This window comes from Equus caballus, chromosome 1 (genome assembly GCF_041296265.1).
Source record: "Equus caballus isolate H_3958 breed thoroughbred chromosome 1, TB-T2T, whole genome shotgun sequence".
Taxonomy (NCBI): Eukaryota; Metazoa; Chordata; class Mammalia; order Perissodactyla; family Equidae; genus Equus; species Equus caballus.
The window spans coordinates 171121790-171140449 of NC_091684.1; the positions used below are offsets into that span (position 1 = coordinate 171121790).

Genomic DNA, 18660 nt, shown 5'->3' on the forward strand with positions numbered 1-18660 from the left:
TGTCTCTGAAGAGCAAGAGCAGCCCTCTGGGTTGAGATGATACTAACTCAAGCACTTCCCCTCACCCAACCCTTAACTAGACACAGAAAATAAGACCGAGGCTACAGGGAACTCTGCACCCCTTACCTGCCCAAAGCTGGGCCTGGGCCTAGGAAATTGTGCCTCTTCCACAGAGGCTCCTGGAGGCTCCATGCACCCTTTGAAGTGCCTCCCCTCATGCTGCACCCACTTCTGGAGGCTGAGCTGGTCATAGTCGAGCTGGGATCCAGCGAGCACACTCCAGCAGTTCAGACCACAGAGTTTGAGAATCCCCTAGGCTACTTGCTAAATGCTCATTCCTGGGCCCCACCCCAGAGCTACTGAAGCCGAAGCCTGGGGGTAAAGGCCAAGATTCCGCATTTCTTACCAAGCTCTTTGGAAATTACTAAGTGCCTGAAAAGGTGACTATTTCCTGGACAGAATGGCCCAAGGAAGAGGACAGGACATAGGCAGACAGACACAGTGCCCTGTGCCTCAAGACACCTGTTTATTGGGGACACAACTCTGCGACAGGGATGACAGGAATCGTACCAAAAATAGCGACGTCTACAGGGCCCCTGAAGGGGCTAGAAGGGTACAGTGCCCCCCACCCCCACCCATTGTACAAAAATAAACTCTCACGCCTATGGACCAGCAAAGACTGGCAGAGCGGCTCCTCAACAGGGACACAACTGTTCTCTGCCAGCCCTGGGACCCCGTTCTTTGATGCTCACCCCTGCCACTTCTAAGGCACTGTGACTCTCCCCTGGGCTGGGTGGGTACCGCCCGCCCACCCTCCTACACCCTCTGCCCCCTCCACCTCTGGTCCGCCTGGGGCTGGGATGTGGGTCCCATGCTGCCCCCTGCTGGCTGCTCTACCCAACTACCTCTAGCGCTCCCCCGCTCCGGCGGGGTAAGCTCACTAAACTAACCGCCCCTAAGAGAGCTCCCTACCGTTCTTGCCCCCCCAACCCCGCCTCGCCCGATCTCGACAGCCCGGGGGACTCCTCCCCTTCCTGCGAAGGACTGGGAGGGGTCTCTCCCGATGGTCCTCGGGCATAGGGCGGGGATGCGTTGGCCTGGGGCGGCCGGCGGCCCCGAGCCCGGCGGCTGTGGTGCACTTGCAGGTGCAAGGCCATGAGCTCGGGGGCTCCAGTGGCGAAGGGGCAGAAGAGGCATCGGTGGAGGGCACCCCCCGGCCCGGCCTCGCCTCCTGGGCCTGCCCGCAGGGACAGGTCCAGGGGTTCGGCCTCACCGCCTCGCCCGTTGCGCAGGGTCCTCCCGGGGCTGGCGGGCTTCCTACGGGACCCCGGCGCGGCACCGCTCGAAGGAGGCCGGGGGCTCGCCGCGCCCTCCACCCAGGTCGCAGGCTGCGGAGCCGGCTTGGCTCCTGGCTGCTGGGCCGAACCCCGCTGGGAAGGGGGCGGCGGCTCTGGGGGCGGCCCAGGGCCAGCCCCGCTCCTCTGCTCCCGGTGGTGGCGCTGCAGGTGATATTTGAGCGAGCCGGATTGGGTGCCCGCGTAGTCGCAGTGCGGACACTTGTAGGGGCGCTCGCCTGGAGAGAGGGGTTGCGATAGGGTCACAGAGTCACGATCACTGCCCGCCCCACCCGCGTTTCACTCCACGTACAGACCTCCTCAGAGCAGGAAGAAACACTGCCCCTCCCAACCCGTCTGATTTAATAAAGCAGCGTTTCCCAACAATCTCATCTGGCCAATCTGAAGGCTGCCAAACGTCATCTCTACGGCGTTTCCCTTAGCCCTCTCACCTCTCTTCCTGCCCTCCAGTACCCTTCCCACCCCAGAGGCTGCCCCCCTCACCTGTGTGCACTCGTAGGTGCACTTTGAGGTGATGCGCTGAACGGAAAGATTTTCCGCAGAAGGGGCAATCCTTGCCGGTGGCCCCCCGGTTCCCTTCAGGCCGGGTCCCTCCAACTAACAGCCCATTCTCTTCTGCAATACACACGTTAAGGAAAGTCAGAGGGACCATTTGCCCTAAACCTATCAGGGCCATACGCCCCCACACCCCATAGGATTGCTTCCCCTCTGGGCCCAGGAGAATACAGTACGTCTGGGGGAACCGGAGGGGTTGGATTTGTGCCCTCAGAAAGTGGTAAAGCCTGTGGGGGTAGGGGGAAGCGAGAAATAAGACAGACCCTTTTTAAAAGGAGATAAGAGCGGAGTGGTGAAGTCAGAGTGGGCCCTGGATGCAGAAAACCTGGGAGAGAGGAACGTCCTTACGTACCCTGCGTCGCGGTGGACCTTGCCTGGGCCCCCGCGGCAGGCGCAGAGTGCGGCCCCTCGCCTGGGCGCGGGTGCAGTGAAGCCAGAGGGCCCAGTGCCCTGCTCCGAGCCCAGGACTCCTCCTCCGCCTCCACCACCTCCTCTTCCTCATCTGGCTCCTCGGCACGGTGCCGGCGAGCCCGGGCCGGGAGAGCAGAGGGCAGTGGGCGGAAGCCTCCGAAGCTGCGGCCAGCCCCAGGCTCAGCGCCCTCACCATTGGGCCGGGCCTCACCAGCTCGAAGGCTCAGGTAGCCCAGGAGGCTTGGGGGCTCACGGCGCTCAGCCGGGGTGGGCGCCGGGGCCAGGAGGAGTGCGGGGCCCAGTGGCTCATAGGCCAGCAGGCCCAGGTCAGGAGGCTGAGGGGCCCGGGCAGGCCCGGAACCAGGCCCCGGGGCACGCAGTGGGCCCAGCTTGCTGGCATGCACCTTCATGTGGTTCTTAAGGAACCAGGGCTCCTTGAAGCAGCGGCCACACACAGGACACGCATGATCGAAGGAGGCCTTGTGCTTGCGCATGTGGCCCTTGAGAAACCAGGACTGTGTAAAGCTCTGGCCACACACTTGACACCGGAACTCCGGAGGCGCAGGGGGCTCCTCGGGAGCGGCAGGAGCGGGGGCAGGGGTTGCCTCACGTTCAGGCTCCGCCTCCGGCTCGGGCACCGATCTGGGTTCAGGCTGGGGTGGAGGCTGAGACTGGGGTGCCGCCGAAGTGGCCGCCAGGGGGCGCTCAGGAGCTCCGTGGGCCGTCAGGCTGTGGTGCAGCAGCTCCTCCTCCTGGCTGGAGCCGAAACTGCACAGGCCGCATTTCCAGGGCCTGTGCAGGATGTGCAGGTGGCGTTCGCGTTCCGCCGCGGTGCGAAACTTGCCTTTGCAGAAGGGGCAACGGAAGGCGGACGACGAAGGAGCCTGGGGCCGCGCCAGGCTCTCAGTGGCAGAGGTGGCATGCACGCCCCCTGAGCTTCGGGCTCTCCCGAGTCGGGCCTCGCGCAGTAGCGCGCGCTCCTCCAACTCCAGCAACAGGCGCGCGGCGGGGCTACGCGGGCGCTCGGGCTGATGCGTGCGCAGGTGCGAGCGCAGCAGGGCCCGCTGGGCTGCGCGGTGGCCGCAGTGCGGGCACTGGAAGGCCTGGGCGCCCGGGTGCGCCCGCAGGTGCAAAGCCAGGATGGAGTTGAAGCGGAAACGCTTCCCGCATACAGGGCAGGGAAAGCGCCGTTCGCCTGTGCGACTCTCAGACCAGCCCACTGCTCCCATGCCTGGAGACCCGGCGCTCACGCCTGGCCCGTTGGAGTAGCGCTGCAGATCCAGTTCGCCGTCGAAGGCCGGCGGCGACGGCGCTAAGTGGCCGCCCGGAGCACGGGGACGTGAGCCCTGTGGAGAAACACGTGAGGAGAGCAAAGGATGGAGAAGGGAGAGCTGTGGTGGAAGCAAGGGCAGAGGGCCGGAAGAACCCCAGGGAGGGTGAGTTGGGGCCTGAACCAAGAACACTGGATGCCCATCCCACTCACCTCGGGGAAGTTGGGGGATGAATGGGAATTGAGCTGTTGGGACCACAGAGATAACTTCTAATAACGGGGGTCAGAGAGAGAGAGGTGAGGGGAGGGAGTACAGTTGTAGATACTTGCAGGTTCAGGCCAGAGCTTCACTCACCTCCATGGACCCCCTTCACATTCTTTGGTTCTGGGGAGTGCAGGGAAGAGGAAGAGGAAAAGCTGCTAGTGAAGGCAACAGGTGCTGCAGAGCTAAAGCAAGAGAGACAGATTTGGAGGAAAACATGAGCCCTAATTTTCAGCAGTGGAAAGAGTCACCCCCAACCCCAGACTCTTAGCACCTTGTATTCCTGAAACCTATCCCTTCTCCTTCCTTGCATCCTGAGACAGGAGGGGGCTACTGTCTTCAAAACGTGTACTCCTTGATTTGCCAAGCCCACAAGGCTCCCTGATAATCCAGAGTTCTTCCCCCAAATTATTCGTTTGAAATGCCTGGTCCAGAACAACCACCACGGCGCCCACCCCCACCAACTCCCCCACCCCTCGGGGTGGGGGAGACCATCATAGTATACCCCTCTCTCATTTAGGTTGCGATGTATAGTTTGATGAGCAAATGGGGTGGGCTTGCCATGCTCCCCAGTTGTCCAAGTGAGACCAGTTGCTCTCAGACCCCTAACTGATCAGCCAGCCAAACATCATTCCAGGCTCCACTGTCCTTCCTTCTGCCCTTACCCTGTCTTTCTGTCTTTCCCCCTCATTCTCCCTCCCTCTGCCTGGATTCCTGATCCATTCATTTCCATTCATTACAGAGACTCATTCATGCATGGGAGAGAAACACCTCCCAGCAGCAGAGAGTCTGGAGACAGACAGAGGGGGAGGGGCATGAAGGGGGAGAGAGCCAGAGGGAGAGGGAATGAAGAGAGAGTTGGGGGAGGAGTGGAAGTTCAGGGGCGCTGCTGGCCTGGGGAAGGGGTTAAAAACTGCAAATACCAGATAGGATTCATCCCCATGTTTCAAACCTTGGAGCCTGCAGTTTGATGGGGCATCTCAGCCCCTTTGTCCAGGGCTGTTCCGAAGCAGGCTTTCCTCCTCTCTGCAGGGGAGAGGCTCCCTCACACAAGAGGAGGATTACACTGGCTCTGAGCTCAAGAGGCTGGAGTGAGGGACGGGGGGCGGGGCTGGGCCATCTGCACAGATAGGGGCTCAGCACATGCTCTGGGCAGGAAAGGGTTAAAATTCTCCAGGCTAAAATTCCCTGGGCCTGGGATATGCAGAGCTCCAGTTCTGAGGAAGGAGAAGAGCACTGAGAGGAAGAGGATGGGGGGGGGGGGGTCGACTCTCCTGATGCTAAGCTGCAGAGGAGGTTAGCATTAGGACTTAGACGCAACCCCAGAATTAAGATTCATGGAAATAGGCCTAGGAGAATGACCAGAAGTCGTCCAGTCGACCTTCCTGCTTACATATAGAATTGTATCCATTCAAGGCTAGATGAACATGGGCCTAACCTATTTTTTTGCCTGAGATAGAAAGAATATTTGAGATGTAAAGAACTTCCTTACAATAGGCATTGTGAAACTGAAATGGGTTACTGAGAAAGTAAAGCATTACTTTGCTTACGGATCTTTAATAGAAGAGAATTGGGCCAGGAGTCAGCCCTGCTTATCAGCAAAGAGAAAAGGCTCTGGAGGTCCAAGCCTTCTTTAATGTTTGACATTTAGTGGATGTGATAAGACTCCATGAAGGAGCAGGTACCTGTTACATGTGGAATCTGGGTTATGGGAATTTTATTAACAGGAGGTTAATTAACAAAGTGTCCTTGTCCTAGGGTCACTAAACATCCTCCACCACCACTTTTAACATTTGTATTTCTGTAGCTCCAAATTAGGGCATCCACTCTCATCTTCTAGATCTCCAAATAAACCCCTTTGCTGGGCCCAAGAACCTAGCCAGGCTCTCTGAGTAGTGTCATGAAAGGTGAATTTGAGTAGGACTGAGAGGCGCAAGGCTACTGGGGCCCAGTCTGACCACTGATAGCCCTTCAACCTTCAGTAAATCACTTAACCTCCCAGTTTACTCATCTGTAAAATAAAGGGGTTGGACTAATTTATATTGATGGTGGCTTCCAGCTCAAAAGTTTTGTGGTTCTGAGTGAGAGGACTCTCTGGACCCCAGAGAAACGTGAAAACAAATGGTCATCCCTTCAGTACCATGGAGAGTGCAGTGGGCTACCAGAGGAGCCACTTTGGCCACCTCAGTACCATAGGCAGAGCTATGAAGTGCTAGAGGGGCCACGTTTGCCATTTTAGCACCACAGATAAGGCACTGAGAGAAGCTGGAGGATTTTTAAAAATTCCTATCTGGGAATCATAGAACAAAAAAAAAAACAACAGTGGTACCACAGGGATTATTTTAGCCTTTTGGATGTCACTGAAAATAGATAGATGTAATAGAAAATAGATGTAACTAGAAGAATTTTAATTAGCTGTAAGGAGTGTCCTGACAGTTACAGTTTGTACATCCTGGAATGAGTTACTGAGGCACCGTATTTGGGTCCATCACATTCTGTTGCTCTCCTGGGGATTCCCGGAACATCCTGGTGTACAGCCAATCTGGTATATTCAGAGGAAGCAGATGGTGGGGGAGGAGGGGGGAGGCTGGGAATACTGCATGGTCATAGCTGACTAACCTATGGGCACATACTCTGATTCCGAGAAGATTCTAGGGCCCCTAAAACTGCCTGTAGGATAGGAAGCAAAATACCTCATGGGAGGCTGACCTCATTTCCAAGGCAAGTAGAGTAGGAATAGGGCAAATCTTTCTTCCCCAAAACAAAACAAAAATAAAAACGCTGTTTTGCACATAGCAGTTTCCAGGATGGAAATACAGTGCTATACAAGAAGGCCCAAATTGAAGCTGAATTCCCGAGCAGGGAAAGTTTCCCCTTTGATTTTGTTTTTTTGACTTGAGGGGGGCCTCAAATCAACAAAACCCACTGAGAGACCCTTCTAGGCCTAGTCAAGATTTCCTGAATCATCTCCACACCAAACCATGCCCGATCCCATGAGTTTTTCTCAATAGGAGAAAACACTGACAGGGCCCAAGATCTATGAACTGGCCTGGAACCCAGGTCATGCATGTATTGCCTATGGGCAATAATCACAGAGTTTTCTACAGTCAGGCCCTAAACACCATCCACGAGACTTAGCCAGACAGTAGCACTGACCTACTTTCCACCCCAACTGGGAATCGGGGGCTATATTGCCCTTATTTGAGTTCTGTAGGGATGCAGGGCCAGGGGTAGGGATCAGAAATCTTTCCAAAGCAACAGGCCAATTACATTTAGGTGCTAGGAGAGCAGGTGGAGAAGAGGGTGGACAATCAAACCTTACTGAATACAGAAGGATGGAAGGGTTGGTGAGCAGACTCTTGGACAAAACAACAGCGACTGGTACATAAATGCATCTGTTGACTGGAGGACCACAAAGATTGTCCCTCAAGCCTTGTGGTTCAAAAGTTTTTAGGGTCAAAGTGTACGGGGTAAGGGTTCAGGACTTCTGAGCTATAGTTGTGACTAGGTTTTGTCTCTGGCCATCTCTGATATTTGTTGCTTTTCCCTCTGTTGAGAATCCTACACCTCCCAAGTCCACTAACAATTATGATGAACACTGCACTAGATGGGGTTAAAAGGAAAAGGAGCTTCTTAGGTGGTCTAGGGTCAAGACCACCTTTATTGCTCAGACATGCCAGCAGTTCACTTTTATGCTCTCTTCTCCATGGCCCTCTGAACCGCACTGCTCAGGTGGCCCCTCCAAACTGACTCCTCACCATAGCTTGCCCACCTTTTAGACTGAGTTCTTGGTAAAGCCTCCTTCCCTCCGTCCTCAGTGTCCTGAGTTGGGGGCATGGACCTCAGTCATGGACTTCCAAATGTACAGGAGGTGATAGGAAGGTACACCTGCTCACCTACTGCCACCCCACCATGGTGAATCTTATCCCAGAGGCATGTCCCAACTTGACCCCTCTTCTGAAAGTTCTAGAAGACCTGGATTTGGGGGAGGAGGCATGTGGCCAGCCCTAAGTCCCCTAAACTGGAGCTGACCCTAGAAAGGTGAAAGTCTTAGCACCCATATGAACCTCAGTCCTCAGATTAGGGGGGTGGGGTGGGGGGTGGTCAGGACAGCCTCTAGGAAAATCTCCCTCCCAGAAGTAGGTTGGCCAAGTAGGGCAGGACCTGTGGTCCTGCACAAGAGGTTCTTCCCGCAGCACCCCAGACCCCTCCCGGGGAAAATAAGCCAGAAGGATGATGGGGGGCAGGGTTGGGAGATTGGGAGGCCAGGGCTCAGCTACCCGGGCCGGGAGAACAAAAGCTGAGTTGCAGCCGCCTCCGCTGCTGCCGCCGGCCGAGCTCTTTGTGACACTTTGTTTGGGACGCAGAGAGGGAAGCACCCCCCATCCTCTCCCCTCCCCCACCCTCGCTCCCGGAGAGTTTGGGTTCCTTCCCCCTCCTCCATCAGCCCTACCTGGGCCGGGGGGCGCTCACCCACTCGGGCTCCCAGCTCGGCCGCCCCGCACCCCCAGGCCCCTCGCGCCCTGCCTTCGGGCCCCTACAAAGACGCCCACCGCCCCCCCCCCCCCCACGCTGGCCTTTCCCCTTTGGTGTCCGCTTTCCCGGCTCCCCCACCTGGCCCCCCCCTCCCTCGAGGCCCCCCTAGCTCTCCAGGCTTCCCAGGCCGCCGCCCCCACCCCGCCCCCCCAGGAGCTCTGGGCGAAGTTTGCTTGGGGCCGAGCCGGCGCCCCTCCCCCGCCCCCGCCCCCTGCACCTGCTCCGAGCCGGGCGCGCGGAGCGGGCCCCCCCTCCGGGAGGGGGGGAGGGGGCCGGGGGCGGGGGCCGGGCGGCGGAGGGGGGGCCGGGAGTGGGGGGAGCGGCTACTCACGAGCCCCGGGCGGGCGGCGGCGGAGCGGGCGGCGGCGGCGGCGGCGGGCGGCGGGCCGGCGGCGCGGGCGTCAGCGTTACGTGGGGCCGGGGGAGATGCGCCGGGCCCCGGCCCCCCCGCCCCCGGCCCGGCCCCCGCCCCCTCCCCGGTCCCCCGCCCCCGGCCCTGGCCCGCATTGTGTGCGGCGGGAGGCGGCCCGGCCATTAGCATGCGGGGGGCGGCGCGGCGGGGCTGGGAGCCGCGCGGGAGCGGGAGCGGGGCTCTGGCTCCAGGGACAGGGAGCAGGGGACCCCGGGAGCCGCGAGAGGCGGCCGCCAGGGGCGGGGTGCGGGCAGTTTGGAGACGGGGGGCGCTGTCAGAGGGAAGGAGGGAGGGAGGGAGCGGGGGTGGGGCGCACAGACGATTCCAACAGGAGACTGGAAGAGATTTTGAAAGGTCATCTCGTCCTTCCCCCAGCCTCCAAGCAGGACTGCCCCTCCCACCCTAAACCCGGACATACCAGGGAAGGAGTTGGCTCTGCCGCTCTTTCTGCCCCAACATGCACAGACTCGGGAAGTTCTTCCTGGGGTTTTATCTCAAAGCCTCTCCCTTACAATTTCTGTCTCTCTTTTTGGGAGGAGGAGGGGCGATTATAGAGATAGTTAATGTCTGCCGTATAAGAAACATCATTAAAGTTACTCTTCGGTCCTTTCTGTTCTTGATAAACAACAATTTCTGCTCCTTCCTCTCGAATTCTATTTTCCATTCCTTAAGTCACTTTAACGGCTCTTCAATACAACAAATATTTACTGAGTGCTTACTAAGTACCAGGCACTATGCTCAGAGCTGTGGGGGATGAGCAGACGAGGGGGATGCAGTACCCTCCCTCGAGGAGATTGTAATCGAGACAGGGGCTACAAATTTGTGAGTAGTATATTCAGATTTAGTCAGTATTTACTGAATGCCTGTTCACATATTTAATAGTATATAATCCTTCCAATAACACTCTGAAACTAGTCTGCACTTATAGGTATGGAAAATGAGGCTAAAGAGTCTCTTTCCATTGGCCTACCAACTCGGAGATCCTCAGGGCAAGCCTAACATCTCACATTCTGTCAGGCCAGCACCACCAAATACAATTAAAGTACATGGGGATCGAAGAGGGAGTAGACACACAACAGTTCTCGGAGTCCCTTTAAATGTGATTCCCACTCACCAGGAAAGAAGATGGACACAATGCTCCGGTGAGTGTTGGCCCAGCACTGAGCAGGGCAGAAGTGGCTTACAAAGAAAGCTACTTGCCTTCCAGGCCCCTGCCTCCTGGTACTAACTCCCAGGGGTCTTCTGGCTCAGTCTTCTTCTGTCATCAATAATAATAATGATAATAGCCACTAACATTTATTGAGCACTTTGCCAGGTGCTGGGCTGAGCTGATTCATATGCATTTTCTCTTTTAATATGTACTCAAGGCAACCCCTTGAGACTGGTATTATTAACTTCCCTTTAGAGATAAGGAAACAGAGTGATTAAGTAACTTGCCCAAGGTCACCCAGGTAGATCTGGGGTTTTAACATAGTTCTGGTTGCCTCCAGGCCTCAGGCTCTACACCAAGATGGACCTTTCCTATTTTTGATCCTTAGAATATATATGTTCTTATTGTAGAAACAGATGTCCCCCGCTTAGCATCTGAATAAACCCTTTAGTATATGAGCATCAGGCACATCAGTATGACTTCATTAACACCACTAATTGTCATTAAGCACCCACCATGAGTCAACCCTTCACAGTCATATTATTAGCCCCCTTTTCATCACTCAGTTTGAACAAACTGAGGTTCAAATAGATAGAATAATGTATCCAAGGTCACACAGCTGGGAAAGTGGCAGAACTGCGATTCTGGTGCAGGTCTGCCTGGCTACAAGGCAACTTCTATCTCTCAAAAATATTAATTGTTGCAATAGTGTCCTTCCCAAGACTGGCCATTTGGGGACCATCTTCTATACATGTCTAGCTGAGGGTTATCACTGAGTCAAAAGCAATCCCCACTATAAATAGGGCTCCCCATCCACTAGTCAGCGTCCCATCCAAAGTAAGTCCTTCAAGAAAGGAAGACGAGAAGAGAATTGTCCAGAAAGTGAGAGAAGGAAGCCAAGGGAATTAAACCTTGCCTGGTCTTGGGACAAAGCTGCAAGTGGTAATGACAGTGGACCAATCCAGACAGTAATATGGGATTTCCCTAGGGAACAGCAAGTAATTTGAGGAGGACACCAAAAAAAGAAGAAAGATTAAATGGAAATGGGGGGACATTGGGGCCCAGGGTGGTAGTGTCCGTGGGGATGAGGTGAGTGATCAGAAGAGGGACCCATGATTGGCAGAGGTGGGGCAACAAGAAATGGGAACAGAGGGCTGGGCATCTTGTAGAGTGAACTGAGGCTGGTGTCTACCCACAGCCACTCCTTGGATCCTTAGGCCCTCATGGGGACCTTTGCCCCACCACACCCCAGACCTGACAGCGTGTCTCTGCCAGGACAAGTTTGTTGTCTGCTCTGAGCTACCAGGCCCTGCCAGGAGCTCCAGGCCCAGCTGTGTCCCATCCCTTTGGAGTAGCTGCTTCAGACTAGGTAGGTGTGAGGCCCTGAGCTTCAGCTGGATATTGGAAGTGGGCCCAGGAGCAGCAAAAAGAGATGTTGCTGCATGTCCTGTCTCCTGATAGGTGCCATAAGGCATTTTTCTTGGCCTAGGAAGCACTGAGCTCCAGTGGTTGAGGGAACCATGGAGGAGAGAGCTGGTCAGCAAGAAGAGGAGAGACGCAGCCTTCGTCTGGAAAAGCTACAGCACTGGGCGAAGCATAGGCAGAGTGGGCACCTCCTGGTGCTGGCGGTGAGGCCAGGCTGCCCCACCCCAAGCTTCAGCACTTCCACTTGTAGCCCAATTCAATTCCATTCATGTTTAGTGAGCACTTACCATGTGCCTGAAATTGTACTAGGCTCTGAGTGGGAGGAGGGTGGAGGAAGCATAAAATAAACAAGGCAAGACCCTTAATCTCCAAGTAGCTTCTATCACCTTGGGAAAACAAAGGTAAGTAAGGAAACTGTGACATGAGGCAGAAAAAATTAAATGATATCCTCTCCCTTCACTACCCTTAATTGATTACTTTCTGCCACCATGCATTGCTCCCAATTGCTGATCTCTGGAAGAGGAGAGGTTGAGAGGGGGGAAGGGAATCCCTGACAGTTCCCCCAAATGCCCTGCATCTGGCCTCCAGGTGAGCCAGCTATGGCTGGCAGTAGCTGTGGTGCCCTTTGCTGTCTCAGTTGCTTGCCTGAACTCTGCTTGTCACATGGCCACAGCACTGCCGCTTGGGCCTGGAGCATTGGTAAGACCCACCACAAGGGAGGGTGGAAGGTCCTGGGGGCCCCTCCCTAATGGGGCCAGAGCTCACACTTGCCTTTCTCACCATTCAGGGACTCCTCACTGGGACTGTTACCCTTGAGCTGCGCAGAGCACCCCGCTTCTGGAAGGTGAGAGGGGAAGAGAATGCATTACTATTCTCCCACTGCCCAAAATGCACACACACACACAACCCCCCCTCAGCCCAGGAAGCGGCTCTCTAAGTGTTGACTAATCCTGTCAGCTCTCTGGCCCTCGCTGGCCTAAAAGATTGAGGAGGGAAAGCAAGAAAGTTGGAGGGCTGATGGCCCTGTTTGGAGGTGGAGGATTAGGAGCTGACTTCTGTTTTCAGCTAGGCTGCAGGTGGGTCTTGGGGTGCCAATGAGTCCCCTAGGCTGGGCAAGGCTGAACTGGCTCACTGGCAGGTACGGGCCATGATGATATTCAACACCTGCAATCTGATCTTGGGCTTCATAGCAGTGGTGGTCGAAGTGATGAAGACAGCCTTGGGGCCTGCCTCAACTGCCCCCTCCCAGGTACTGGTGAATAAAGGAGAAGGTGGGAGGATGAGGAGGCAAGAGAAGATGGAGAAGGAAAAGGGAATGGGCAAACAGATACTGGGTCCCCTGGAGCATCCTCAGCCCTGTCTACCTACAGCTGGCCGGCTTGCTGGTGCTGGAGCTTAGTGCTGAGGCCTTCACCCTAGGAGGAGTGCTGGTCTCAGCATACTCCCTATTCCTGTTAAGCCAGAGGAAGCCAGGATGCTGCAGGAGCCAGAGTCGCCACTACCAGGAGCTACAGGAGGTATTGAGGGCTGGGAGGAAAGTATGGAGTGGCTATCTATCATTTTATTTTTTCACTGGCTATCCTGGTCAGCGGCACTTAAGGGAAAACAAGGGAGCAGGGGGGAAAGGAAGGAGTCCTAGACTGAAACTGATCGGTTTTCTGGCTTTGGACATTTCTCTCCTAGTTGTGGCTAAGAAGGAACTGGGTAGCTAAATGGTTGGGGCTAGAAAGGTGGGAGAGCATTGGGAAGCTGCCTAAATATTGGAAGGGCTGTGGGAACACGAGAAAAAATGGGAGAGGAGGAGGAAGTTGCTTCTAACTGGGATTCCTCCTTTCTCATCCCTACAGTTTGCTCCCCTCACACCTCTGTCTGGTTTTTAGGGTCTCTCTGAGTTGGAGGAAGTTCCTGATTTGGAGAATGGTCCCAGGGTGGCCAGCACAGCAAACGGAACAAATGAGTGACCTGGCAAGAGGAAGCAGACAGGTGCTGCTCTCCTACCCTGCGGGAACGTTCTCCAAACCCTCCTGCACCTCACCACACCGAACTCAGAAGCTAGAGGGGGTCCCTTGAGACCTACATGAAGTCCGGTGGAGTGCCTTCGATTTTCACTCAGACTAGGCCCCTTTCTAGACTCTAGACCGGAGTCTTCCCTCACCTCACCACCCTGCAAAGCTGCCTTCTTGCAGGGTATCCTTAAACCAACTTTCAGCTATACCCACTTCTTCCCTTCCATCCTTACACTCCTTCCTCACCGCTTCCCCATACAACTTCACATCTGCCTCATCTCACTATTTCTCTTCCTTCCATCCTTCACAATCCCATTCACTCCAAGCCTGGTTCTCCTACACACCTACTCTCTGAAATTAATTCATGGGTGCTTTAGTTCTCTCCCTTCCATTCAGTTGCTTTCTACTCTAAAGGAGACTACAAGTCCCAGGATGCCCCGCTGCCCCGTGGCCTGCTGGGAAATAAAGAGCCTTCCCTCCGCGGTGGGGGCGCTGTGCATCTGCTGAGTGACGCGAGGCGCTGGAAGTCGGGGCCTAGCCGAGAGTTTCCTCGGACGCGACCACTGGCCCCGCGTGCAGGGAGGAGCGGGGCGGGTTATTCTGCGTAGGGGCGCCGCCATCCCAACCACGGCAACTGAGACCTGACTATGGATCAACACCTTTCCCTCTGGCAGCTTCGGAAACGGGCAGGGGCTGGGGGCTGGCCCTTGGCAGAGCTGGGGTTTCCCAGATGCTGTTGACGCGCCCCCTCGCACAGTGCCCAGGTCCAAAGTCCTGAGACTTGGAGCGCGCGCGAGAAAGGGGTTGGCGATGATGAGTCAGAAACCCAGGGCCCTTCTCGTCCCCCTCCCCCGAGGCCTGGGCGCCTGAGGAAGACAGGCTCGTTGGGCAGACGAGTGGACCGGGCAGGAAGAGGGAGGGACGCGGCGGCCCGACCCAAGACTTTCCCGCCTCTTGCGAGCACGCGGGTGTAACAAGCCCGCCTTGCCGCCACCCTTTCTCTCCAAGGCGGGAGCGGGACTGCGCAGGCTCGGCCTCTCGGCAGCCCGCCGACCTTTGATCCCCGCTGCCGTCAGGTTGCTGAAGTCTGGTTGCGCTCAACCCCCACCGCTTATGACCTTTGCAAGTGTGCAAAGATGACAAGCTCAGGTGGGCTGGAGAAAAGCCCAGGAAAACTAGGAGACCCAGTAGCACCAGCCGGGCAACTTACTAGCCGCTGGAGAAACTAGAAATTGACCCAGCTGGAATACTAAGAGAACTCACCCCAAATTCACATAGTGCCCAGGACGGGTGTGCGACTCACACTCATTTTTGTTGCCACTTGAGAAGGCTTCTTTCCCTAGAGAATGCTGCTTCTCCGGGCTTACCCAAGCCCAAGCACCAGTGAGGAAAGAGCGCAGCCTGGCTGCCTTGCCCTGACATTGCAGTGGGGCCAGCGGCAGCTTCTTTCTGTTTGTGACACCTTGGGAGTGGTAATAGTCGCCCTATGACAAGGTTGTGTGAGAACTAGTGGGTGGGGACAGTTCTAGGATTAGGCTCTGGAATGGAGAAAACAAGATCTGGGCCTCCCCTGTCCCCTCCTCCTTCCAATCTAACCGCCTGCGTAATGGAGAGCTCAAGTGTGAAGGACTCAGAATAATTTTCCTCAAAGTCAGAAGGTGGTGGTAGATGAGGAAGCTGGGGGCAAAAAATCAACAATTTGCTCTCACTGACTTCCAGATAAGAGCAACAGCTTTTAGCGATATGATCAGAAGTCTAGGAGTTGCATCTAGTTCTTAGAGAAGTCAGTGACCATGCAAGTGAACCTTGTGTCAGACAGGTTCAGCTAGGCTATGTTATGTAACAGTGCCCAAATCTCAACGGCTTAAAATCACAAAAGCTTCTCTCTCACACTGCATGTCTACGATAGTCTGGCAGAGGGCTCTCATCATAAGTTATTCAGGAATCCAAGCCATGGAGCTCCACCATTTTGAGATCCTACCGTGTCACCATGAGGATTAGAGCGCCCCCGTCCCACCCCCTGTGAAGTAAGAACGAAGAATTGTTCCCGCTGGCCTGGTAGCATAGCCGTTAAGTTTGCGCGCTCCACTTGGGTAGCTGGGCTTGGCCGGTTCGGATCCTGGGTGCGGTCCTATGCACCACTTATCAAGCAATGCTGTGGCAGGCATCTCACATATAAAACAGAAAAAGATGGGCACAGATGTTAGCTCAGGGCTACTCTACCTCAAAAAGAAAAAATGACAAGAATCGTTCATGGGCTTTTAAATGCTTTTGTCTGGAAAGGACACGTATCACTTCTATTTACATTTCATTAGCCAAAGTCAGTCATATAGCCACACCCAACTTCAAGAGGGCTAGAGGAGCAATCTTTTCATATGCCAGGAAGGAGAAGGAAAGCAGAAATACTTCATTAAAAGAAGAGTTCATCATTTGCAGTGATTCTCAAACAGGTTAGCAGTTGGAACTCATCCATTCCAGCAGTTATGCCCATATCTACTTTTTGGTTTTATTCCATGAACCAATAAGTGACGTTCTTAGTAGAAATTTTCCCCCCAAAAATAATAGGACTGGGAGTCAAGAAAAGTAGATCCTGGTTTTGTTATGTAAGTTTGGGCAATTTGATCCTCTCTGAACTACATTTTGCTTACATGGAGATTATAATCATAGTATTTATCCTCTCTACTTTATTGGAGTATCAAAGCTAAAATAAAATCACACATTTTATTTGGAAAGGAAAAATACTTTAAAACTATAAAGCACTTCAGAGGTTGAAAATAAATTGCCTGTGGGGACAAGGAGTAGTGTAAATGAGTAAAGCAGATTGGGTATGTATGAGGTAATAGAGAGTGGTGGGGACTGTGGCAAACCAGAGAGCACACATTCTATTTAAAGACTTTACCCCCACTCAACTCATCCAATTATTGCCATGTGGGACTGTGAGGCTGGTATTGCCATAGTTTCAATTTTCCTATAATAGTCAGAAATTCTGACTTTTTTAATGTGAAATCTTCTGATTTTAAAATGTTAATAATTAACCTTTTAAAAATTGAGAACCAGATTTAGCCTATAGTCCTTCAATTGCAATCTCTCCATTATATAAACATATGGTAGGAATTTGGGTTTTGGATGTGCAACATGGTTCTTATAGGCCTTTGAGACCTCTTCTGAAATTCAAGAGTCTTGGAGAGGTTTAACATATTACATTCTTAAAAACTTTTTTATCATATCCCTCCACGGCATTGATTCTCAGGGAGAGGGCCTCTTGCCCCCCAGGGATTATTTGGCACTGTCTAGAGACATTTTTGGTAGTAACAAATGGGGGTGGGGGCAGATGTAACTGAAGGAACCTTAGATAAGCAGTCAGAAGTTGGGAGATTTAGTCCCAATGCTGCTAATGCCCCTTTCCTGTGCATTATCCTCTCCCAGCTGCAAGTGAAAACTGTCTGAGGCTTGTGCTGTGATCCTCGTTATTCCTGCCTCCACACTGCCTATTGCCACAGTCCCTGGCTACTCCACGAAAGCATTCTGCTTTGCTGCAATGCTTCCCACCAACCACTGTATCTGCCTCCTTCTTCATCAGTTTGGCAGCCTCTGTGGGAGTCACTCCTATTTTACTTTAATTGCTGCCCATTGGAACTTCACAGAAAAAAGTGACTGGACAAGGTTCCTCCTGACGTCAGTTTTTAACGGCCTTGACGCTTATCCCCTGCTTGAAGCACTGGAGAAATATCCGCTTTATATATGGCTTCATATGCAGCTGAATTCTGTGGTGGCTGGGACATGTTCATGACTTTTACCCGCACTTCTTTGAAATTCAGTCGTTTATTCTGACCTTAAATACATAATTATAGGAAATGTATTTCCCAAAAGAAATATCTGCTTTGCAGATGAATCGGGTTTTGTGTCCTGGGCTGTGTTCTCTGCTGCCATCTCGTGGCCTCTCGGCTGCCCGAGCAGGTCTCACAAAGAGCCTTCCCGCGAGGTAATGGCGTGTGGCAGTGGCCAGGTTGGAGAAAGAATCTCCTCCACACGCTGCAGGGCGCTCCTCGAATCGCTCCCCTGCAGTGAGTCCACCAGGGCAGCAGCATGCGCAGCCTGGCACGGAACCTGGACCTCTCAAGGAGGCGGGAGGCGCGGGGTCCTTCCGGGTCATCCTCACCCCGTTGGGCCTCTATGTCTGTTATGCAATCCTGGACGTGAGCCACAGAAATCAGTAAACTAACCACCCAGGAGTAATCGGAGCTGACCTCGCCTGCTTGGCCTGATGAATGCTCCGCAGCCTCTCACCACACACCACCTGGGGCTAGGATGTTCTTAATCTCAGTGAGAAGAGCAGATTCCCTCATTGGGTTCCTGGATTTCGTTTTCTTGTCTAGGACCATTTCGTGTTGCTCTGTGTCCGTGCCCTTCATCTTGGCTTGCCCAGCTGGTGCTGCCTCAAGTTCGATATTTGACTGATGGGTTGAGCTGGGCAGTGGCAGTGTGGTCTCTGTGAGGCAGTGTTTCCTATGTATATGGCGGGATCTGTGCACTGTAGTGATCAGAGGTCCATCTCCAGGCGACAGAGAATCTGGGAGACTGCCCTGAGCTGGGTTACTGGCCGCCGACAGTGACTCTGTGCAGGAGGGAAAGCCGGAAAACATATTTGTAGTTGGTGCTAATTTTTTTTCCCTATAATAGTGTGTTAAAACTCTTCCAATTGCTAAAGCAAATTCGTAGAACTATCCTTCAGTTGTTAGCGCCTCCTGTATACTTTCCATATGTTTGGGTTTTTATGGAGAGTCCTGACTCTTTCACACCCTCATTACCCATAACCCCAGAGGAGGAAGGGGAGGAGGAAAAGGAGAAGAAGAAGAAACTGCTGCCTGTGGTGTTTGTTTTAACTTGCTTTCCCTGTATAAAATTCAGGGAGAAAGGCCTCCTTGTATAATTTCCTGGAGCCTCAGGCCAGGGACTGGCTGCTTCAGAGTGTGTGTTGCTTCTCTTTAAAATTTAGATGCTGTTTACTTCATGGAAGTGTCTTCCGTTTCTTTTGTTTTTCCTTCTTTGCCTGTGTTTTTTCTGCCTTATTTCATTTATATTTTATGTTGCATGTTATTCTTTTTTTTTTTTTTTTTTTTTTAAAGATTTTATTATTTCCTTTTTCTCCCCAAAGCCCCCCGGTACATAGTTGTATATTCTTCGTTGTGGATTCTTCTAGTTGTGGCATGTGGGACGCCGCCTCAGCGTGGTCTGATGAGCAGTGCCATGTCCGCGCCCAGGATTCGAACCAACGAAA

The 18660-nt window shown here is 53.8% G+C and overlaps 3 protein-coding genes across 11 annotated transcripts in view; 2 read left to right on the forward strand and 1 right to left on the reverse strand.

Moving 5' to 3' along the window:
* Window positions 1-677, forward strand: part of ARHGEF40 (Rho guanine nucleotide exchange factor 40) — a 19017-nt gene extending 18340 nt beyond the window's left edge. For all 3 annotated transcript variants that reach the window (XM_023621290.2, XM_070239857.1, XM_070239848.1), the window contains one exon: window positions 460-677. The gene's annotated coding sequence lies outside the window, so the exon portion shown is untranslated. The remainder of the gene's footprint in view (window positions 1-459) is intronic.
* Window positions 486-14842, reverse strand: ZNF219 (zinc finger protein 219). 7 transcript variants are annotated; one of them, XM_070239932.1, is made up of 5 exons: window positions 14686-14842; window positions 3947-4038; window positions 2263-3667; window positions 1839-1970; window positions 486-1573 (listed from the first exon to the last, which is right to left on the reverse strand). In XM_070239932.1, the coding sequence occupies exons 2-5, from the start codon at window positions 3950-3952 to the stop codon at window positions 969-971; spliced, it is 2148 nt and encodes a 715-aa protein (XP_070096033.1). In that variant the 5' UTR covers window positions 3953-4038; window positions 14686-14842; the 3' UTR covers window positions 486-968. The 7 variants fall into 7 exon arrangements, with proteins under 7 accessions (XP_070096033.1, XP_001918379.2, XP_023477072.1 ...); XM_001918344.5 differs by having other exon boundaries at window positions 14646-14840; XM_023621304.2 differs by lacking the exon at window positions 14686-14842 and adding an exon at window positions 9220-9429.
* Window positions 11150-13881, forward strand: TMEM253 (transmembrane protein 253). Its single transcript, XM_070240060.1, has 7 exons — window positions 11150-11320; window positions 11441-11579; window positions 11965-12075; window positions 12164-12220; window positions 12515-12625; window positions 12747-12893; window positions 13257-13881. Exons 2-7 carry the CDS (start codon window positions 11472-11474, stop codon window positions 13335-13337), a joined length of 615 nt encoding a protein of 204 aa, XP_070096161.1. The 5' UTR covers window positions 11150-11320; window positions 11441-11471; the 3' UTR covers window positions 13338-13881.
* Window positions 14843-18660: the final 3818 nt, after the last annotated feature.